The sequence below is a fragment of the Cricetulus griseus genome, chromosome 4, assembly GCF_003668045.3.
Source record: "Cricetulus griseus strain 17A/GY chromosome 4, alternate assembly CriGri-PICRH-1.0, whole genome shotgun sequence".
NCBI classification, from domain to species: domain Eukaryota; kingdom Metazoa; phylum Chordata; class Mammalia; order Rodentia; family Cricetidae; genus Cricetulus; species Cricetulus griseus.
The window spans coordinates 32,758,321-32,783,415 of record NC_048597.1 but is presented as its reverse complement, the minus strand read 5'-3'; the positions used below and the strand labels follow the sequence as shown (position 1 = coordinate 32,783,415).

Sequence of the window (25,095 nt, the reverse complement as noted above, 5' to 3'; positions counted from 1 at the left end):
CTTAGCATAATGTCTTTAGTCCTTCAGGATGTTTTATATTGCTGCAAATAGTAGCTCCCCCTTCTAAAATTTCAGAATTCCTGAATTTCTAGGGTTGAGCCCTTATAACATACATATACACACACACTACACATGTAAGTAACATTATTACCACTGAGAATATTATATTTATATATTTAGGAACGTATACATATACATGGAACAACAGACATATAGAGACCATGGTTTTGTGAGAGAGCAAGGGAGTTTCATGGGAAGCATTGGAAGGGAAGGGAGAAAAAGATACAATTGTATTTTAATTTAAAAAATATTAAAAGGAAGCACTGGCTTCCTTTCCCCTAAAATATGCATCTGTGATATTGAACTCCATCTGTCTTAGATCTTATCCATGTTGTAAGTAGCCTTTGTGCTCAAAGCATTTTGGCATAAGTTTTCAGAGATTTAGGAAATCAGGATTTTCTTCTTTGCTTGTGAATATCTTAATCCACCGTTATAAAGCTTCAACATTTGTTACATTGGATTCTTTGGTTTCAGGACTTTTAGTTCATTATACTATAGTAAGGGTTGTCCCAGACATAGCCAGTAGTGGGGTGGTGGTTAACAATGACAATAGAGAAGTAATTGGCGGTTTTGCTGAGGATAATATGCTAATAGTTTCAATACTTGTGATCTGTCTTTTCATGGCCTTGTCATTTACAATGATTAAGCAGCCACTATAGTCAACCAGTATATATCCTGGACAGATTTAAAAAGATGCCAAGAAGAGGGAGGTCAGGGAGATGGCTTGGCAAGCAGTTATTTGGTGACTTATCTTCTGACTCCCTACCCAAACAAATAAATAATAAATAAAGGTAATAAAAAATTTAAAAGTGAAGAATAAATAAACCTCTTATCTTCCAGGGATGTACATGAATCTGAAGTGATATATTACCTTAGGAGGAAAACAAAAATAAAAAGAACCAAATAAACTAACTACTCACACTCTTGAACAGAAAGATGGGTTCTTAACAGATTCTTGTTTTAAAGAATGTCTTCCAGTTCTGAAGCCTTAGCATATTATTCTTGAAGACACACGTTGAATAGATGGAAGAATCATCCTTGGAATGCTCTTCTTACAGTGCTTACTCCACACACAAGAAAGAATGAGACACTTGCCCAAGCACTGCTTAACTTCTTATGGATACATTTGACTTATAGATTGCTCTACCTAGCCTGAAAAACTAACCTTGTAGTCCAGGTCATTTTCTTTCTAGGAACGATCATAATTAAGTCATTTTATTCTTACAAGGAGCCCTAGAGCTACTATAAACTGTTGTTTCCTAAACTTCAGGGATAAGAGCTCTTTAAGAAGTGACTATTTTTCTATGTGTTGTTTCTGGGGTTTCATTGGGATTGACTCAGTACTTGTTGGGCAAACACCCCTATCTGTACCCCACCTTGGGATGAGTCTTTAGATGATCATTTCTCTGGAGCTGTATTGGCTTCTGCTTTTGTCTTACTAAGATTTGCTTAGTCACTTGAGTGCTACATTCTCAAGTGCCATTTCCTCTTTCACCGACTCTCCAGACAGTCATCATTAAGGCTTCACTTCTCTCAGCCTGAGATCTAGGCTGCGGCTGCGTATGATGCCCACTCACACCAGGTGATGCCTCTGTCTCTATACTTAGTGCATGTTCTTTGTGCCAGCTCTAAAGCTTTGCTGACCTTTCATGTACATTGTTGTAGGTTTATTTCCTGGTATTTTGCAATGTGTGGCACCCATTACTTTCTGTATATATAATTTAAAAAAATTGTTTCTTTTATTTTTGAGATTAAAATGGAATTACATCATTTCCCCTTCCCTTTTCCCTCCTCTAAACCCTCCCACATATCTTCCTAGCTCTTTCAAATTCATAGTCTCTTTTTAAAATTAATTGCTGTTACGCACATTCCTAAATATAACCTGCCCAGTCTGTACAATGTTACTCATCGGTGCATGTGTTCAGTCTGACCATTTAGTATTGAATAACCTGTTGGGAGCCTCTTCCCTGGGGAAGACTGTTTCTCCTCCCCTCAGCTTTTCTCAGTTGCATATAGCTCTCTGTGTAGAGCTGAGACATCATAGTTCCCCCCCCCCATCCATTTTAACATGTCTATTGTCCTTGTTTAGCTCATGTCTAGGCAGTCATATTGGTGAAACTTTATGGGTCTTAGAAAGTATAATTTCTGAAAAAATTGACTTATGTAAGAATTTCTATTAGTAAAAAAACACACTGGAAAAATCAATAAGAACTCAGATTTCCTTCTTATAGATTAGCCTAGCCTATTAAACATCTTTCTTTCTTTCTTTTTTCTTCCTTCCTTCTTTCCTTTCCTTCCTTCCTTATTTCTTTCTTCCTTCCTTCTTTCTATTTTTTTAATTTTAGCTCAAGAGTACTTTGTGTCCTTTCAACCTTTCAATTTAGGAAACCTCTACTGACACATCTTCTCTCCTCAGTTAATTATAATATCCTGGGAGTTAACTGCTTTTGATTGACAGTGATCATAGAATCTGTTGAGTAACAACTGTCTTTGTGTGTGTGTTAAGCCTCATTTTATTCTTTTCCCCTAACTGCAAGAGACTTTCTTGCAGATGGATCTTGTTCATTGAGCCTGGATTTTGTTGCCATTCCTTTCTCCAAGGTGTATGTACCTATCATCTGTGCTGTTGAACAGGAAGTTATTATTATTATTATTATTTGTTTTTTGAGACAGGGTTTCTCTGTGTAGCTTTGGAGCCTATTCTGGCATTTACTCTGGAGACCAGGCTGTCCTCAAACTCACAGAGATCCACCGAACAGGAAGTTATTTTAATCACTATACAATGGTTTTTTGATAATATCATTATTTTTTAATATAAATTAGAAACAAGCTTGTTTTACATGTCAACTCCAGTTCCCTCTCCCTCCCCTCCTCCCCTGATGCCCACCTACCCCCATCCCATTCCCTTTCTGCTCCCCAAGGAAGGTGAGGCATTCCATGGGGATCTTAAAGGTCTGTCATATCATTTGAAGCAGGGCCTAGGCCCTCCTAAATGTGTCTAGGCTGAGAGAGTATCCCTTTCTGTGGAATGGGCTCCCAAAGTCCATTTGTGTACTAGGGATCAATACTGATCCACGACCAGAGGCCCCATAGATTGGCCAGGTCTCCTAACTGGCACCCACATTCAGGGGGTCTGTATTGGTCCTATGCTGGTTTCCCAGCTATCAGTCTGGGGTTCATGAGTTCCCCCCTGGTTCAGGTCAGCTGTTTATGTGGGTTTCTCCAGCCTGGTCTTGACCCTTTTGTTCATCACTCCTGACTCTCTGCAACTGGATTCCAGGAGTTCAGCTCAGTGTTTAGCTGTGGGTGTCTGCTTCTGCTTCTATCAGCTACTGGATGAAGGCTCTAGGATAGCATATGTTAGTCATCAGTCCCATTACAGGGGAAGGGCACTTAAGGTAGCCTCTCCACTATTGCTAAATTATTAGTTGGGGTCATTCTTATAGATCTTTGGACATTTCCCTAGTGCCAGATTCCTCTTTAAACATATAATGGCTCCCTCTATTATGGTATCTCTTTTCTTGATCTCTTTTATTCTTTCCCTGACTCAATCTTCCTGCTCCCTCATGTCCTCCTCTCTCCTCCTCTTCTCCCCCTCTCTTTCTCCTAGCTCCCTCTCCCCTCCCACCATGCTACCAATTTGTTCAGGAGATCTTGTCCCTTTCCCCTTCTCCAGGGGGCCATGTATATATCTCTTAGGGTCCTCGTTTCCTACCTTCTCTGGCAGTGTGGATTGTAGTCTGGTAATCTTTTGTTCTATGTCTAAAATCCATATATGAGTGAGTATATACTATGTTCAGGTCTTGCTCATGTAGAGTCCCTAGGCTCTGGTAGTGTCATATTAATCTTTCTGTTGCTGACTGTGTTCTTATACTGATGTATTCCCATCCCTTCTTCTAGTGGGTACCTGTGGGGTCTCCCCCTCTCGTGGTGGGTATGGACCAATGTTCTCTTCCAGTGGGTGCAAAGCAGGTCCAATACTCTGATGGCTCTTCTCTTCCCATGTGTGGAGGCGGGACTAGTACGGCAATGTTGGCAGACTCTGGATGGGCTGGTCTGCTAGGACTGTTTCCCCATGCACAGTCCCTAGGCCTCAGGAGACTCTGAGCAGGGCACTGGAAGGCAGGTGGGAAACAGGTCCATGCTTGCCTCTTTCCGTGGGTTGACTCGGGACTAGTACAGCTACTTCGGCAGATTCTTGATGGGCTGGTTTGCTGGGACAGGTTCCCCTGTGCATTGTACCCAGGCCTCAAGAGAATATCATTGTTTTTGTCATTTTTCTTTTTACTGTTGTTGCTGCATTTAGCCTAAAAGGGACAGTCTACCACTTTTACTTGAGGTTTTTAGTGAATGCTGCACAAGGATATGTTCTTCGATTCTATTATTTTTCTTGAAGGTTGCTTTGTGAAGGTCACTAGTCATTATGGTTTTCTACCTTAGTATCTATCTCTGTGTGGCCAGCACTTTCTTACCTACTACATTTTTAGCTTGGCAAAGATCTAAAACATGAAATACAAACTATTCTTCAGCTCAGTGTTGGTCCCTCCATCATGTTCTAATGAACAGAAAGTGTCTTGTTAGGATGTCACAGAACAAAGTTTTATTGCTGAATTTCAGAAGTAAAGATCATTTTTTTTTTCAGTAGGAAACTTTATATTTTCTCAACAAACATCCCATAGCAACTTTTTAATTTACCAACAAGGGAACATTCTGAGTATGTTTTACTAGAAGTTTAGCAAAGCTCCAGGAGAAAACTAGTTATTCTTGTTAGATTAAAGTACTTCCAGTCAGAATTGCAAAGGGCATTTTCTGCTGTTTTGTTGATTTGACCCAGGCTACCACTGATCTCCTAAATTCTGGTATTATAGGCTTATGTCATCATGCCCAGATAATAGAATACTGTATAAATTTATCCTTTCACTAAGACAATTGTTATTGTAAATGGTAGTCTCAAGATTTAAAAATTAATACATAAATTCAAGAAAATTCATCAACATTTGAATTAGGTAAGGAGTTTAGATTTCATTCAAGCTATTGCATTACTAGCTATAATTATCTACATGTTGGTTATAGGCCATGGCTTCTTAGATTGATAGATTTGACATTTCTCATATTTTTCTTATAGAACATGGAAAGGGAGCATACAAAGGCAAATTGACCTAAACTAAGATGTTAATAGAAATCTAATTATCCAGATTATGTGTTGTCAGTTACAACACTCTATCTTCCAATAAGGAGAGTACCAATATGAGATTACTGCTGTTGAAGGAGAACAAACAAATATTTGCCTCAGATAACATGAAAAGTAGTAATCAAGAAACCACAGAATTTTTCCAGGCATTATATAATCATTCCTACATGTTGCTTTAATTTTTAAAATATAGCAAATTGTTATCATAATTAACAATAACATTACCATTACATTTTAAATAAAAATTATCTCTTACATCATGTTATTGTGAGCCAAGATATATCTTTTAATGTTCTTTTAAAGGTAAATAGGACCTTATTTCCATAATTGAAAGCAAAGAGGCTTAGCATTTTCAATATAAGTATAAAATGTGGTTGCCTAGCAATATTCAAATGAGCTAGAGTAACTCTTTTGGACCAGTTATAAAGCTGTTGTCCATGTGAATATGTGTCAGATTTAGAAATAGAAGAGATTTTCAGCACTTAAATTTTAGCCCATCAGGACACCAAATAAAAGAAACCCAGAGTCAATAATGTCTTTGTAGATGAACTAGTCAAAAATCATAATTCCACGTGCATTGTTTGATCAGGGTCATAATCACCAACTCTTCCAAGAACCTGATATATTTTTCACAGAATTGACAACAGAAAAGCACGGCCTTAGCTCTTTTTAAGACACTATTTTCACAATTTATTTCCTTCTATTTTTGGCTTACATTGCACATTTCTTGGTTTCAACTGTCATTACCAAGTCCCAAGGTCCCTTAGCAGAGGCTCGATGTATTTTAGTCCAGGGTTTAAGTGCTTTCCTAGAAACATCTGCTATTACTGTAGTTCCCTTTAAGCTGCATTGTCCATCCTTCATGTCTTCAGAGACATGCACAATGAAAGAACTCCTGAGGTATCACCATCCCTGTTTTCAAGTTGTACTACAAAGCAATACTAATAAAAAAAACCACATGGTATTGGCATAGAAACAGATGGTGGAACAATGGAATTGGGTTAAAGACCCAGATATAAATCCATATACCTATGGACACCTGTTTTTTTTTTTTTAACAAATAAGTCAAAACTATACAATAAAATAAAGAAAGCATCTTCAACAAATGGTGTGGGGCAAGCCGGGTGTTGGTGTGTAGAAGAATGCAAATGGATTCATAGCTATCACTCTACACAAACTCAAGTGCAAGTGGATTAGAGACTTCAACACAAAACCAGACACCCTGATCCAGATAGAAGAAAAGAGTGGGGAAGAGCCTTGGGAGCACTGGCACAAGAGACCATTTCCTGAACAAAACACCAATAGCACAGGCACTAAAATTGACAGTGAATGGAACGGAACCTCAGGAAACTGAAAAGTTTCTGTTAAGGCAAGGGACACCATTAAAATGACAAAATAAGGCCTTGGTGGTGCACGCCTTTAGTCCCAGCACTTGGGAGGCAGAGGCAGGCAGATCTCTGTGAGTTCGAGGCCAGCCTGGTCTACAGAGCAAGTGCCAGGATAGGCTCCAAAGTTACACTGAGAAACCCTGTCTTGAAAAACCAAAAACAAAATAAAACAAAGGACAAAATAGCAGCACACAGAATGGGAAAAGTGCTTCACCAAACCCACATCTGACAGAGGGCTAATATCCAAAATACATAAAGAACTCAAGAAACTAGACATCAAAACACAAGTAATCCAATTTTAAAAAGATGGAGTACAGATCTAAACAGAGAATTCCAAGCAGAGGAATCTCAAATGGCTGAGAATCACTTAAGGAAATGTTCAACACCCTTAGTTATTAGGGAAATGCAAATTAAAATGAGACTGAGATTCCGTCTTATACCTGTCAGAATTAAGACAAAAAACACAAGTGACAGCTCATGCTGGAGAGGATGTAAAGGAAGGGGAACACTCTTCCACAGCTAGTGGGAGTGCAAAATTGTACAACCTCTTTGGAAATCAGTATGGCAGTTTCTTATAAAATTTGAAATGCATCTACCTCAAGACCCAGCTGATGGGGAATGTACTTCTTTGTATGTTTATCTTATTGATTGTTGAATAAAATACTGTTTGGCCAATGGCAAGCAAGGAGGATTGGCAAGTAAAAGAGGATTCTGGGAAATGTAGTAGAGAAGTGATGATCCAGGCAGGAAGTGACATGGCAAGGAGACTCATATCTAAGCGAGGGAACAGGAAGTATGTCCTTTTTCCCCTCCACTCCTGCTCCAGTGGCACAATGTGATCCACCGGCAAGGAGGGATGCCAATAAGGCGTCCGATAAGTCTTATAAAATATATAGGTTTATGATAATTAAGACTGAGCTAGCAGATGAGAATCCTAGTCATTGGCCAAGCAGCATTATACCTAATATAAGTTTCTGTGTATTCATTTGGGCCTAACTCAGGTGGGCGCCTGGCGTAAAGCTCACACGTGGCAGTGAGGCTCAGGCAGCTTTTGGCAGAAAGATTTATCGTAACACCCAGCTATGCCACTCTTGGGCATATACCCCAAGGATGCTCCACCACATCAAAAGGACTCTTGCTCAACTGTGCTCATTGCAGCTTTATGCATAGCAGCTAGAACCTGGAAACAACCTAGCTGTCCCTCAAACTAAGAATGAATAAAGAAAACGTGGTACATTTACACAATGGAATATTACTCAGCTGTTAAAAGCAACGACTAAGGAATTTGCTGGCAACTGAATGGAACTAGAAAAGATCATCCGGAGTGAGGTAACCCAGATCTAGAAAGGCAAACATGGTATGTACTCACTCATAAGTGGATATTAGCTGTAAATTAAAGGAGAACCATGCTACAACCCACAGACCCAGAGGAGCTAAGTGACAAGAAGGGCTTAAGGTTTGGATACACGCGTCTCACTGTGAAGGGGAAGTAGAATGGTCACTGCCGGTGGACATGGGGAGGGTCTGGGAGGAGACTGGGGATGGGAACGGGAGGGATCATGTTGGGGGAGGATGGAGGGAGAGAGTACTGAGAGAGACAACTTGAATCTGGGGGCAGCTCTGGGGTGAGCTAGAAACCTAGAGCAACGGAAACTTACAGGAATCTATAAGGGTGACCCCAGCTAAGACTCCTAGCAATAGGGGATTGGAGCCTGAACTGGACACCTCCTGTAACCAGGCAAGGGATTGGGACACCAATCCAACCACAAACCCTTCAACCTACAATTTGTGCTGTCTGCAAAATGTGCTGGGGTAAAGATGGAACAGAAAATGTGGGAGTGACCAACTAATGACAGGCACAGCTGGAGACTTATACCCTGAAAGGGAGCTCGCTCTGAGGTAGGACCCAGAGGCAGGTTACCCCCAGAGACCTAGGAAAGAAGCAAACACGACTGGAAAAAAAAAGAGAAAGAAATTGAAATGATTCCTAATGAAATTCTGCTATTTTCATATACTGGTACCTACCCAACTGTCATCAGAGAGGTTTCACCCAGAAACTGATGGAAACAGATACAGAGACCCACAGCCAAATATTGGGCAGAGCTTGGAAAATCCTATGGAAGTTGGTGGGGGGTGGGGTGCAGGATTGTAGGAGCCAAGGTGTCAAGGTCACCACAAGAAACCCCAGAGAACCAACTAACCTGACCTCATGGACGCTCACAGAGACTGAACTGGAAACCAGGGAGCCTGCATGGAACTGGCCTTGGTCCTTTGCATATGTGTTACAGTCTTGTAACTTGCTTTTGTGTGAGACTCCTAACAGCGGGAGCAGGGGCTGTCTCTGACTCTGATGCCTGTTTTGGGGGCCCATTCCTCCTACTGGATTGCATCCTCCAGCCTTAACAGAAGAGGAGGAGCCTATTCTCACTGCAACTTGATAGACCTTGGCTGGCTGGTATCTGTGGAAGGCCAGTCTGTATTTGAAGAGAAACAGTGGAGGAGGAGTGAATGGTGGTGGTGGTGGTGGGGGAAAGTAGAGGGGAGATGGGGAGGCATTGGGAGGAGGGGAGGGGATGAAAATTTTGGTTGGGATGTAAAAGCAAAAAAGTAAATAAAAGTAAAGAAAAAATAAAATCCTTTAAAAAGTGAAAATACCTAAAATGTTTTCTAAATAGAAGATGAAGATTAAAATACCAAGTTTTCTCTAAAATGATTAATGTATTTTCAGGTCCTATAAACTTTTATTTTTATAAAGTTTTTGGTTAAGCTAAAAGATCAATGAATACTTATATATTATATATCAGATATGGAGATTAATTTATTTTCTTGAGAACTCTATTTTATATTGAAATTGTGAAAATGTTGATAAATTATTATAGGACATTCCAACAAAAATAGTAAGGACATACAGATTTTTTTATTAATGATATCAAACTTCCATCTACCTCCAGACTGATTGAATATAGTGAAACTTCAAAATGTTTAATAGAAAATGAAATAAAAGAGAATTAATTAATGGGGTGCCATTTAAAAATTATTTGCAAGGTTAAAAGAGGGGAAAGGAATCAATATGTTTTGAATAGTTTCATCGACTTGCTTTTCCACCGAAGCTGGTTTAAATCTCAGGTGAATCATTGGTGAGAATTTTAATAAAGAAATGATGGCAGTCACAACTAAAAGTCTACAGCTTTAACATACCTCAATAGAGATTCTAACACTAAACCCTTCAAAACAATATCCAAGGAGATGAATATAGTGAATTGGCCTGGGCCACTCAGGAGTATTTAAGGTATTCATGATGAATTTGACATTATATAATTTAAGATGATATTTTGTTTTAAATAGTTATTCTTTTATTACTGATCCTCCAAGTACAATTTAAAAATGTCTTAGGGAGTCTTTATATGTCTCCAAACAAACTTATGTCATTCATTTACAAGTGGGTCTGGATCATCTGATAACACCCAAAAAGGAGAGATTTCCTGATCACTGGTTCTTCAGTACCTTTGCAGTATTAAAGGCCATGTTGATGACCTATAAAGAAGTCTATTTAAGGAAGAAGAGTATCCATTAAACAGCTGAAACACCTCTGGCAAGGGCAGGTTTATCCTGAAGGAAGTCACGGGACACATCTCCATCAGGATGGTGAAGTCCCAGCACACCAGATGCCCAGAGATAAAATTTAAGAAGTCTTTTTTCTTTTTTATAAATAGCCACATCAAAAACGGCAGCAACTACAACCCTCTGAGCTTTCAAATATAACATATCCTTCTAACCAAGTAATACATTAGTTAGAAAAAACAAAACGTGAAAACACGACATTGAGGAAACAGGAACCATTACTCTCATAGCATTAAAGAACTAAAAGTAAACATGCTGATGGAACAGGGCGGGGAACTCACAGTTGTTGTATAAGCGGCTTCTGGATCATCTTCCAGGACTCGCGAGAGACCGAAATCAGAGACTTTGCACACTAAGTTGCTGTTCACCAGTATGTTCCTGGCCGCTAGGTCTCGGTGAACATATCCCATATCCGAGAGATACTTCATGCCCGAAGCGATGCCCCGCAGCATGCCGACCAGCTGGATGACAGTGAAGTGGCCATCGTGCTTCTGTGAGAGAGTTACACCTGTTAGCTGACTGGTATTAACACAGTGTTCACACGTATATGCAGTAAATTAAACCATGGATCTATTGCACGGGATCTTTTGAAGGTATATATCAATTCTGCTGATCGTTGCTTGTGTTCCTAGCAAAATACAAGGCCCTTGTCTGACATTTAAAGGAGGAATAAAAAGTAACTAAGGCTGATGAACTAAACAAAAATAGAGGGCAGCCAGCCAAGTCAACCTCCAGAGAAAATTATGTCAGACCTTTTTTTTTTTTTTTTTTTTTTTTTTTTTTTTTTTTTTTTTAACAAACTGAAGTAAAATGGTGTGAGAGAAAGGACTGCAGAGAATACACAATGGGTGTTCCATATTTATAAGCTTTGCCGGGGCTGCACAAGCAGGCAGGAGAGCAGCAAAACCTGTGATTGGGAGAAACTCATGTGGTAACTAGAAGTACTGTGAAAAATGGTAATCAGACTAGGCCATTCAAGAAAAACCCAAGTTATATAAACAAGAAATGGATTTAGGAAAACTGCAGATTAAATAGAAAAACACAAGGAAACAGAAAATAACTATTTTTCAAATATAAAAGAAAATATTAGGAGTTGACTGGAAAGAAAACATTTTAGCTCTTGGCTGGAAGAACTGTACGAAATGCCACAATGTGAATAATAAGCCAGGCAGGGTAGTGTTGCATAACAACCAACACGTAACATCTTATCCTCTCACCTAGAGGAGAAAACAATGCATGATTTACAAAAGAGTAAGAGCAGTCCAACTGTATTCTGTGCAAAAATGCAAGCACAGGCAAAGTCCAACGCAGATAGTAGTCTTGGTGTCAGATGAGATGCAAACATAATGTATATCAACTTACTAATTGTTTGGAGACTGTTGCCTTCAACGAGTTACAGAGAAACATAAAAGATTCAAGTCATCTTTATATACCAAGCCAAATTAATTCATGAAAGGTATTTAAAGGGGATATATATATATATATATATATATATATATATATATATATATATGACATTAAGCCGATATTATCTTATATAGTAGAAACACACATAAGGGCATTTAATGTTTATCTGTGTTACATGCTGTTTGTTATAAATATTTGATAAAAACCAGAGAATAACTTAGGCACAGAGGTGATGAGACCTACTGCCTCTCTCACAGTGACACTGCTTCCTCAATAATTCAGTCCCATGGTTATTTAGAAGAGTAAACTTATATATCAATGGTGTAAACTTGGCCTTATCATATCATCTTATCTTTCTGATAGCTCTCTGATTATATCTCCAAAGTCAAGTGCAGAGTAGAGAAAGGAAGCTGTTCTTAAAAGTACCTTCCTCACAGCAAGTGTGTCTATTAAAGTAGGCTCTTCTGTATAATTAATGTACAAAAGATAACCTACCAAAGAAAACCTTTGGTGTTATTAGCCCTTTATGTTCCCAATCCATCTTCATAGACAGTCCACCATTAGATGGAAATCGGCCTCTTCTATCATGTGTTCTATCTACCTCTCTTCCATTAGGAATCTCAAAACTTGAGAATTGAAAACATAAATTCTATTTTTCTGGAAAGGATTACACTACACTTTAAAGGTAATTCTTCTTTCTCAACAAGTAAAGTTCCTCCAGATCATAGTAGTTGTCAGGCAGACTCTTCCTAAACAGTAGGAAGAGTCCACAGACCATGAGGAAATAAGAGCCTCTTTCTTTTCTTTGTACAAGTGTAGTGATCCAACCTAGAGTTTTCACGAGACTCACTTATAAAATACATAGCCACCTCCTGGATTGTTTTAATAACTGTTAATAGTTAATGAATCTTTGTTACTATTACATGGAATTTTATAACAATAATGATTCAGAAAATTCTGTTTTCTGAAAAATATGTTGTTACTCCATAAACCTATTACATAAGAGCAAAGAGCTATACAAAGCCATGTGGAAATGCAGCTTCCAGTCTATCCTGAAGATGCCACAAAGAACAAAATTACTATTTAAAAAGTATGTCTCTTTTTATTATCAAATACAAACTGTAAAAATAGTGAGCTTATTATGGCCTTTACATGCACATATACAAGGCATTGTATTGATAATTACCATCCTATTGTTCATGCACATCACCTGCTTTTCTTCTCATCACTGGTACCCCACCACCCCACCAATTTCTATCTTAGTGATTTTGTGTTTTGGTTAAACTTGCCTTTATTCCTGAAATTTTATATATGACAGGAAATGTTATGTTTCTAAAACTTGCCAATCTCTCTCTCTCTCTCTCTCTCTCTCTCTCTCTCTCTCTCTCTCTCTGTGTGTGTGTGTGTGTGTGTGTGTGTGTGTGTTTGCACATGTGTATGTAATTGGTGTCTTCTATTACTGTCCACCTTTTCTAAAATTTGCTATTTTGAGGCCAAGGCACACACAGAACCTGCAACTTCCTGATTCACCTACATTGGCTGTCCGTGAACTACCTCCCAGCTCTGCTTCTGTAGCCTCAGGCTTGCAGATGTGCACTGCTGCAACTTGTCCTGTATGTGGGTGCTGGGATTACAACCTAAGATCCCTTATGTGGGTATTTTACTGACTGAGCCATCTTTCCCACTCTTATCAGAGTAGCTAATTTTGCTTAACATGATAATCTTCAGTTCCATCCATATTCTAGAATAATTACATTGGTTTCATTCTTGCTCAGTGGCTGAAGAATGGACCACTATTTATATGTACTATGCTTTGTCTGCTGTGTACACGTTGATGGGCTCCCATGCTGCCTCTATGATTGGTCTATTGTGAAAGTGCTGTGATGTAGGTCTGTACAGGTGTCTCTGTTTTATGGTGCCTTAGATTCCTTCAGGCTGTAACCCATGAGTGGGTTATATGGCAGTTCTCGTTTTAGTTTTTTGAGGATGATTCATACTGGGTTTCAAATGGCTGCACTGGTTTACATTCCCACCAATGCTATTTAAAGGTTCCGTTATCATGCCTTCACCAACATTTAATCACATTCACCAGCTTTAGTAAAACAGAATTCCAATAGCATAACATTTATCCTTTTAAAGCACTTAACTTACTAGAACTTGAGAATTTTTTTCATCACCCTCAAGAGAACCTCCTGTGGACCATCACAACCTGCTATGCTCAATAATCCTGCTACGTAGGCAACTACCACCCTACTTTCTACCACAATGGGGTTCTACCTGCTCTCACTATTTCCTAAGCAGAAATGGGCAGCTCTTTAGGACTATCTTCTTTTATGTTGTAGCCTGATGTTTCTGAGATTCTTTGGTGTTGTAGTACATCTCAGTGTTTGATCTGTACTGTTACATTTCCTTCATTTCACATACATTTAAAGTTGATGAGTATTTAAATTACTTCCATGCTTTAGTGTTTGTGCCTGGGAGTTTTTATTGGTTTATTTTAATGTTGTTATCAACACTTGAAGAGACTTTGATTAACTGCTTTTCCTTTGGAGTCCATATAATCAAAGCCACTTTCATAATAACATGACATACATCTATCTGTTTTTTATCATTAGCAGAACATGGCAAAATAGGTTAAAAAAGGTCAGGAGACTAATATGAATCAAGACAGCAACATGCAAGTAAAAGTAGATTGTTACTTTTATGGTCTTTGACACATGCATAGAAAGCTGAATTGTCCTTAGTATAGCAGCAAAACAGTCATTTCCCTAAATCTTGACCGTGATTACATACTTGCAAGATCAACACCTTCAAGACAGACTAAAAGCAGGACTGGACATGGGGAACATGATATGGAAGTACATTAAAAATAGTCCTTCAGGGGTGGGCTCGGGCTTGTATATTTGGCAATAATCAATTACCAATTCAGACTGACCCTGCAAAAGTCTAATAGCCTTTGGTTATACAACTTTCTGTAGCCACAGTTACTTCCAAGATAGGGACTCGGGTAAAAGACATTAAAGTGCAAAGTGCCAGAACTCCCAGAATATAGGACATACTTTCAGAATGAGAGATTACCCTAACATGGTAGTTTTTTAATGCAAATATTCTTTTTATAATCTATTACCCTGATTAGCTATTAGTTACAATTTCTGTATCTTTCAATTTGTCTGCTTAGCTTGCCATCCATCCATTATGCATATCACTCAGGTGAAAGGTAAGCTCCAAAAGTAATTAAATAATACTGTTTGGGGCAGGTATGTCTTAATTGCTACCACATTGGCCTGAGGAAAATACACAACATTTATAAATCACTCTACACCAGTGGCAATTTTAAGTCTTACAGGTACTTTTCCATTTAATTATCGACTGTGGGATCTAAGTGTAGTTATTACCACCTTCATGTATTGGTGGAGTTAGGATTTATAAATAATACACAATAGAGCTTTTTAAACTATAGGTTCCAACTCTATATAGGGTCATGTGATTGGGTGTGGGGTCAGCAATATCTGATAGCAGCAAAACTCTTAAGAATATACAACAACCAAAAATCAATTAAAAACCTTTGTGTGACAAATCCAGGCATTTCCAGCAGTGTTTGCTCATGTTGTGTTGTTGGGACTTCACTGCGGTCCTCACTCTGAAAACACGTATGCACTTTGTAGGATGCATGCTGTCATGCCTTGCAGTGCCAGGGGATACTGTTTGAAATACATTAGCTCAGATACAAGACACACATGTTATGAACTGCAGTGTTTTTACCGAAAATGTAAAGTTTTCTGATGTTATGAAAACATAATGCTTTAATTATGGAAAACAAAGACAATATTTTCTTGCACAATTCTCTCAAGCACATAAGTATATTTTTGGATTGCATTATACTAGAATGGTTGAGTTTAAAATTTGCTAATTAAGGAGCAGAGGTGAGATTCACACAGGAAATCATTTAATATACATTAGTTTGGAATTAGGACAGAATTTCTAATAATATCTGAATTGGTGCTAAATATACTGCCATTTTGTGTTACATATTTATATAAAGTAATACTCTCAGTATTGACGATTCTGAATCAAAACATCGATGAACTATGGAAACCACTGAAGATGCTCTGTGTTCTATATTTTCAAGTGTTCAGCATAGATTCAATTATTTTAAGATATTTTCAATTTTAAAAAAGATCTAATTATTTCAAGATAATATGTATATATTATGTGTACATATGTTTGTTCATGAATAGTGCATGAAGAGTGTAGGCACACACATGCCATGCCATGCATGTGGATGTCAGAGGCTAATTCAGGTGTTTGTCTTTCCCTTCTATCTTATTGGAGCAGAATATCTTGCTCACTTCAGTAATCGCCAGGCTGTCTGGCCTATGAGCATCTGGAGATGCTCTTTTCTCTTCTCTGCCTCCTATCTTGCCAGAGGAGCCCTATGAACACAGTTGCTAACACACCTGGCTTTGTGTGGGTTCTGGGGACTCAGACTCATTCCACTACACTTGTACTGCCAGAGTGTTACCCCCTGAGTTTCTCCCTAGCATCACTATTTAGTTCTCCTTTTAATATTTATTTACTAATGTACACGAGTGTTTTACATGCATGTACGTGCATCTACCGTATGCATGCCTGGTGCCCCTGGAGGTCACAAGAGGGAGTCAAATCTCCTAAAAACTGGAGTCACTAATGGGTGAGCAGCCATGTGGGTACTAGGAACTAAGCCTGGATCCTTGGCAAGAGCAAGGGCTATAAACTGCTGAGCCATCGCTCCAGCCCCCAAGTTTTAATTCTTTATGAGCAGATAAATAATCACATCCCTCTCATTAGTGTGAGTTTCCTTTTGTCTTTAAAGGATAATGAAGCCATGCATTTGCAAAGAGATTGATTTAAACCAAACAACTTCTTCATGATTTATTACTAGTAAATGGCCAATTTCTACATGTTTTTTATTACATATATATGTTATATAAAAGGAATAAAAGGGTGAAAGGAATTGTGAGTATAAAAGTTTATGGGGCTCTGAGTTAGAGAGCATGAAAGCATGAATTCTTATGTATTAGGGTTATCAAAAAAAAAAGAGTTATCCTCATCTTTATCTAGCCTTGGCTAGTTTGGGCAGCACTATTTAGCATAATGAAGTATGCTGCAACCAATCTCTGAGAGCATTAAACCAAACCAAGCAAAGAAGAACATTCCAGAAAACTCAACAAAAGCCATTCTATTTTTCTATGTCTAGGTAAGAGCAATAGCCTCATTGATTTACAAATGAGGCACTGTATACTATTTTTCTCTAGAAACAATGTAACTGTGTTCTCCCAACAAAGCCTATACCCCACTTTCTACTCGCTGACATTACTTTTACAAACTCAGTTCAGGACTTGGCTTTCTTGAATATTGTGTGTGGTTAATAAAGAGTGACAGAATTTAAACAAACCTCTTTAGTGTCTCGGGGTGTACCGAGTGCTACTGCTGTGATATTCCTATTGTTTTCTTTAAAATAGGTTGTTTTCTTAAGGCTGGGCAAGCCTTACCCCTTTTATGCAGCACTCTGTCACAGCATCCACCATCCACAGCGTAGTGCTTGATAAATATTAATTCAAATTCAATTGAATTGTTTACGAGGGGTGGAGAAAAATGTGAGAACACTGAAATTTAATATCTCTGGGCTTCCTCCTGGAGATTAATCAAAATGAAAGTGTGATTTTTTTTTATATGACATATGGTTTCTTCCCCGAAAGGCAGGTCCAAATGAAAGCAAGTAAAGGTGACATATTTACACAATGCATTTGGAACTTAGTAACTAGGATTCTGTTTGTTTTCACCCTGTTCTTTCTTGGCTTTCTCATCCTGACTGCTGAGGAGCAGGGAATGTACCCTCTAACTGACAGGAAGGGTGATCCTGATTGGAAGGGTTTTCTGAGAGCTATATATAATAATGACTGCTATTCTGAAAGCTGCAGAGAGCTCCAGCACACCCTTCCTTAGGCCCTGGGGGAACAGCACCCTCTAGATCTTAGCTGTCACTGGCATGTCACATCATCTCTGCAGCAACTCCAGCTGTTTTGATGGTTCTCAAGGCCCTTCTCTGTGAGTTGCACCCACAGACACATTAAGCTTTTCAACGTTCATTCTCCTTAGAGTTGAGGTAGCTGGGTCAAGCTTAGGAAAAAAATACTGGATAGAGTGTCACACTGTCCAAAGTCACCATATAACAGTCTGTTGAGTTTTGCTTTTTTGTATGTACAGGTCCTATGGAAACCAAAATCATATTCTGTCATTGCCTGACACTCTTTAGTGATCTTTGGTAACAGAACAATCTGTAATGTTTCCATCATGAATATGAAATTATGACTTTTCTTTAGATCTTTCAGTCCCCATCTTAATTTCATTTATCTTTCTTGTGTGTTCAGTTCACTCCTTAAACTGATAACAGCTAATATGCTGGGCTTATACAGTCCCCTCATCAAGGGATACTGATTTTTTCCCTTCACCTGAGCCTTTTATGACAAGTTTTGTTTTTTAAATTTCCTTTAGTATAAATATATGCCTTGGGACTATACTCATCAAAGTGTCTGCTATGGGGCAATGATTGGTACAGGTGAACGTGAAAACCCAAACCAAGAAAGGTGCTTATACTAGAGAGATAGAAAATAAAACAGTAAAAATAAGTAAGATAATTTAAAATAATAACAGTAAAAAATATGACAGAATGATAAAAAACAAAGAATTTTATAGTGGAGACTGGGAATGGTTCTCAGTACATACCAATGGCTCAGATTAAGAATGAGTTAGTTTGGCAAGAGAAGGGAAAGCCAGGGAGGCTAGGATCTGTTACATGGGGAGAGCAAGAGAGGATCTGAGAAGGTTGATAAGGTAAAGTCAAGGAGAGCCACAGAAGTCATCATAGTTAAAGTCTATTCAAAATAGGAGGAAAAGGTGGAGAATGATGTCATAGTAAGTGAAAAATGCTGCATTTTTACTTTCATGTGGACAGTGGAAGCAGAGAGGTAAGTTTTGAAGTTAATAGGATAATCCAAGAAAGAGATACTGCCTTGAATGAAGTTCAAGATTTATTTTAGAAGCTGATTGGCAAAGCCTGTGATTAACTGAACAGAAGAAAAGACTGACTTAGGAAAGTCGATTTCTTCTATAGAATCAAACTTATCTTGTTATGTTCATTCTTAAACTTTAAGGGTCTATCCCAGGACTGACAAGTGACAAATACTCAAGACATATTCACTGAATTAAACTGCTGAATACATTTTTCTCTTAGAGAGAGAAGTCATTCAAATCCCCTGTAAGCAGTAAGATATGTTTCTTGAACTATTTTTTCCATAGAAAGTTAGATTTGCTAGGATTTCCCCCAAGAATATCATATGTGAACATGCTTTGAAATGCTGATTACACTTGGAGCTATCTCCACTTTTAAAAGCAAGATCCTTTGACTATAAATAACAGATCCTTGCATTTCTGCTATAGAGCTAGAAAGGGGGGGTATCATCTAACATTTCTGTTATAAATTTTGGGAGGTTATTATTGAAGAATCTTGGTAATACTGAGATCACTAACAAAATAGCTTTTGAAAGTACAAAAGATCTGAATACCATAGTATAAATCAAATTTCTCAAGCTCTTGCTGAAAAATGTGCAATACTCTATAAAAGGTGGATCTTTCTAGTGATTTATGACCTAGAAAGGTTAACTATGAATGATAACATTATGTCAGTTGATGACAAGCTGGTACTCTTGAGCAGAATTTCTAAAATTACACATTATTCATTGAACACATATCTACAGAGGATCCAATACTCAGCACAAGACCTTGGTTTCCTATAGTGAATAAATCACACACATGGTGTAATAAGCATTCTTAGATAATAACAGTGCTTTAAGGTCTAAAAAGAAGCTGTTTAAGTTTGTTTCATGTGTATGTTAGAGCACCTTTTTGTTTACCTACTACAAGTTACATGACATGATTGCAACCTTTTAAAACATACATGGTGGGATTTTCTTTCAGTTAAGACGAATGAAATTATGGAAAATGGATCATCATAGTAACTAAATTAAGACAGTCTCAGAAAGACAGATTCACATGTTTTCTACTGTTTGTTGGTCCTAGGTTTTATATAGTCACATAAAGTTATACACAAACAGATAATGTGAAAGCAGAAGCAAAACTGTCTATTGGGAGGGGGACAGATAAGAAAAGAGAAGTAGGTGGGGGCTGGGGGGAATGTATTCAAAGCATATTGTATACTTACAAGAAAATGATCATTAAATGTGCAATAAAAATTAAGAATGTTATATAAAATCAAGCCAGAATGACAATTAGAAGGCTTAGGTGAAACCTGGAAAAATTATTATATCCAAACTCTGACTTATGCAGTAAATGGCTGTATGAGAAGTGGTTTATAGGAAACTCATGTCATATACTATAATTTCTGTCAAAAACCTATGGCCAATGAGCCCAAGGCTCCTAAGGGGACTCTCTTATTATTATTTTGCTAAATGGTCATAGTATCTGACCACACCCTGATAAGGATCTCTGTATGCACAGATCCAGGAAGTTCTCAGTTTTCATCTGAAAAACTCCCCTTTGCAGTATCTGGCAATTAAGACCCAGACTCACAGCCAAAGTGCAGAGAACAAGTGTCTGCAGAGAGCTCACACACAAACGAGACATGCATAACATACTCCTCTCTAGGTTCATGGAAAATCGATGAACAGAGGGCTGAATGATTATAAAAGTCAGCATTTGGGGAAGACCAGGGCATGTCTTGTGGACATGATATGATTATTGCTGTCATGAAACTCCTAACAGGTGTGGTTGACCTGCACAGTCAACATTCCAACAGGCATAGGGGAAGGGCTCACAAGGTCCCACTTGTACCTGATGATGGCTGCTTGGATAGGGAAATCTTTTTTCTCAAGTGGTATTGCCCCTACGAGACTTACAATGCCCCTGTTGATGGTTCCACACCCATGAATATATGCCCAGTATTAATCAGCCTTGGGAGTTACATAAGCAAGAGAATAGACTATGCACTTGGAGAATGTGGGTAGGGTGCTAGAGGAGTTGGAAGAAACTAGTAAGATAAAAATACATTGTATTCAAGTATAAAATTCTGGCGGCACCCAATCCTAACTGATACATTGGCAATGAAACCATTATACCTAAGGCTCAGGGAAAAATCACAGAAGGGGAAGAAAGACAGTAACAATTCAGAGGACCAGAATGTCTGCTACTAGATTGTGTTCTCCAGACATAACAGGGAAGGGGAGCCCATGAAATCGGCGCAGTATGTTTTCCTGAACAAGACTGGTGTGATGACAACAGGAGTTGCCATGCCAACATGGAAGGGAAAAAAATCCCTCATGATTCTTCATCTAGATGAAAGGATCAAAGGCTGCTGAGAGAGGGAAATATCAATCACTTCCAGGGAAGGGAAGTGATAGTACAAAGGGTGTTCAATTCAAAGTGGTTAGCCTGGGCTACATATACACCCAAGCAACAATAAATGTACTCAATAGGTTGTATACACAAGCGTGCATATGCACACACACACACACACACACACACACACACACACACACACACACACATATATATATATATGTATATATTCATATGTAACAGTAGTAATTAAAGAAGAGATCATAAATACAGGAAGGAGGAGACATGGAAGGAATTGGAAGGACAGTGACATGCGTGAACATTGTAGATGTTCTGTATGAGGTTCTCAAAAAATAAATTCTTAATAAAATAGAAGTCCCCAAAGAATAAGTAAAACTACTATATTAAAAAAAAGAAAAAGAAAGAATTGGTTTACAAAACTGGTGTATAAAACCTGGGAACTACAAGCCTCTTTCTACCCCACTTCTGTGCTACCAGATGCTACTGTGAGAAAACAAGATTGTCATCAGATCATAAGAGAAAAAGATTATAGTCTATGAGAACATAGCCAGAGGAGCTAGCCTTTGGCTTCTCTAGTCCCTTGTTCCCAAAATATCTCCACTCATATTGTCTTTATGCTTTCTCTTCCTTTGTTTTGATGGCTATTTTTCTATTGCTAACATCTATTTGGGCTTACAAATGCACACAAGATGAAAACTCTCCAGGAAGAATGTGAGTAACACCGCTGAGTAATCTGCTAGCATAAGTTCCTCAAGCTTTATATGCTAAGATAAGTACAAATGAGGAGATGAGAGCTTAGATCTGGGTCGGATGAAGTTACGAGTGGTTGTGGAAAAGTGGAGTCTGGTCTAGCCTTGGGGCCCTAGGGCATGGGAGAGGTTGTGTTCTGTACCACAGGGATTTATAGCAGAAGAACTGAGTATTTGAGGACCTGGGTAAAAACACAAAGACAGAGCTATAGGACAGTAAAATGCCTTGAAGAAAAGTTTGCAGAGGAAGGTTGTGTAGAAGAAGGAAGGAAAGTATTCTCTTCCATCTTTATAGGAAACTCCCAGCCCCACTTCCTATTGGACATTACCTCCTTTATCTGGGCTCCTTGTAAAAGAGACTTTTATGGGTCTATCTAGGGACTTATGTGATATCTTCAAGAGAAATATTTGTGGGAAAATGTATTCTGAGTTCTAAGCAGTGTATTTATAGGTGGCTTTGAAGAAGACAGTCCATGGAGGGCTACATTTATGACTAAAGTTTAAAGCTAAAATCCAGTGCTTATGTATTTCTGAATCAGAAAGTTGGCCATGCTATGACTATTTAGCATGTTTCTGAATCTCAAAAAAGAAACAGGTAGGATTATTTGTAAGTTTGAAAGACTAGTAAAATACTAAGTGAATAAAATAAAAGTTATTGTCTATTTTCTGCTGAAAAGTCTGTTGATTTTTTTGTAGTTATCCTATTGAAAGTCTTAAAATTTTTATGAATGCTTAATAAATATCTCAAAGCCATTCTGTGATAGGCATCATGACTTTGGAATTTATGTTTGAAAGTTGTATTCTTAGTTATAGATGAAAGAAGACAGCAGGCAGAATCAGAAATTTCAATCATAAAGAAACTAAAAGTAATTTTTTCTATTCCTACAAAATCTAGGAAGAAAAGTAGATACAGATTTATGAAGCATGTCAGCTAAATTTCTGAATTACATTTAAGAACTTAAAATGGATCTGAATATAATATAGCTTAAGCCCATCAAGCTTACTATTAAACTTGGGATTTTTTCTTTTTAAACTTTTTAGTAGGGTTTTTCTGAACATAATCTATGTAACTCACTGTGTACAGCCTTTATGTGAAGCCAAGAAAATTTAAAATTGTTTGGGCTTGCATTTGGGGCTGAGCATCATTGAAGTACAACAGTATGGCTCTGGGAAGGATTTGTAGAATATATCTGTGCATGTTTGCAAAGAACTCAGTATCTAGTTATGTAAATGCAGAACTTCTTGTATAATTGAAACCTAGAAGCAAGACCATAGAGGAGTGCGATAGGTACATAAAATATCTGTATTTACAAGTATAATTTTTACATTGTATGTCAATTTAAAAGTACCCCAGTCAGAATGGTTAAGACTAAGAAAAGTGATGGGGATGAGCAGAGGTTTCTCTGATTAAGAGCTGTTCTTAAAGATGATATGGTTTCAATTACCAGCACCTACATGGAGGCTTCTAACCATCTGTCACTCCATTTCCAGGGCATGCAATGCTCTTTCTGGCCTCCTTGTGCACTGGTCATATACTTGGTGCACAGGTATAAATGTGGACAAAATACTCATTCATATGAACTAATTTAAAAAAGAATGAGAGAGAAGGAAACCAATGCTGCTGAGGATTCAGGGAAAGGCAAACCCTCAATCATCATTGATAGGATTGCAAACTGGAGCAGCCATTATGGAAATCAGTGGGGAGAATCACCAAAAAGTTGAAAATTATCTGACATATAATCCAGGTATATCATTCCTTGGCATGTACCCAAAGGACTTGATAGTGTTCTTCAGAGATACTTGTTCATCCATACTCATTGCTACTCCTTCATAATAACACTTCCTCCAGGAAATGGAGTCAGCCTTGATATCCACCAGCCTATGATTGAATAGTAAAAATGTCGTCTATATACACAATAGAATTTTATTCAACTGTAAAGTAAGTGGAACCATGAAATTTTAAGGTATATGGATGGAACTGGAAACTATTATATCAAGTGAAGTGACCAAGACCTGGAAGACAAACACACAAACACAGGATCTTCTCTTTCTTTCTAACTTTAACGTTTTGAGAAATTCATATGTGAGTACTGTATTTACATCATTTTCTTGATTCCCTCTCAAATTTATGACGTTTTTCATTATTATTGCTAAATGCAGCTTTCTGGTCATGTCTAGAAGATACTACACCACAGCAGATTTTGTGGTCTGCAGACTCATACAGTCTTTGAGCCCTCACTTCCCTGACTATCCCTGAGCCTTAGGTGTGAGTATTGCATTTTAAATGTATCAACCGAGATTGAGTACCCTATGGTCACTCATTTGCACTTAGACCAGCTGTGAATCTCTGCAACAGTCACCATCTGATGCAAAAAGAAGAGAGTTATACTTATGTGTGCATATAAGGATAAGTGTTTAGAATACAGATAGAAATGATACATTGTTTTAGGAAAATGGCAGTAGTGGGTTTTTCTCTAAGGTCTTATGACATCGCCATTCATATGTTAAATTGGCCACATGTATAATACCCTGCATGGATTTCCTATCAAATGGGCCTTAACTAATCAGATGTTAGTTTTCCTCAAGATAAAAGAGCTACTATTTTACTGTGGGCAGTATTTTATTTGACCAGTCCAACCATTATCATTTGTAGCTTTTACAACTAGGTAGGATTATTAATTCCTTTTTTCTTTATTAGCTTTCATAGCATCTTTGGATACTATGAGATAGTCCTGAGGGATGAGGTTTCTGGGTCAGTTCTAGCTTGAGTTCCCCAAATTCTGTGTCCAAAGTATGTGGTGTCTTCAGCGACAGCATCATGCTTTCAGGTTTTAGGAAGTGAGTAAGGACAATAGCAACATCCGGTCTTATTTGGAGAGTCTCTTGGACTCCCTCTGACCAACAATTTGAAGGGAGGGTTCCCATGCCTAGAAATGGAGATTTTGTTAGATATTCTATTCTTTTGGGGAACAACATTATCAACCTGTGTGGAGTAATTACATTTAGACTATACACACATAAGTACATGCATACAACATACACGTTTTAAAGTAAATAAAACAAAATGTTTCCCATGGCTTTTAAAAATGTTCTTGTGTTATTTATTTATTTCCTCTCCATGCGTATAACACCCTGCCTCCCTCTGCAGTTAAAGTCTCCTTCCTCAGCTCTAGAGAGGATGCTCTTACTTATTTGTGGACCATATATTAGATTTCAGTGTATAACTGAAGGCAGGAAAGTAGAAAGGGATAATGGGGAAGAGGAG

At 38.1% G+C, this 25,095-nt stretch overlaps 1 protein-coding gene across 1 annotated transcript in view; it reads right to left on the bottom strand.

Annotated features, from left to right (window-relative positions):
• Positions 1 to 25,095, bottom strand: part of LOC113830699 (ephrin type-A receptor 6) — an 818,688-nt gene that overhangs the window by 93,622 nt on the left and 699,971 nt on the right. The window contains exon 14 of the mRNA XM_035444430.1: positions 10,542 to 10,751. Within this exon, the coding sequence (XP_035300321.1) occupies positions 10,542 to 10,751 (210 nt within the window). The remainder of the gene's footprint in view (positions 1 to 10,541; positions 10,752 to 25,095) is intronic.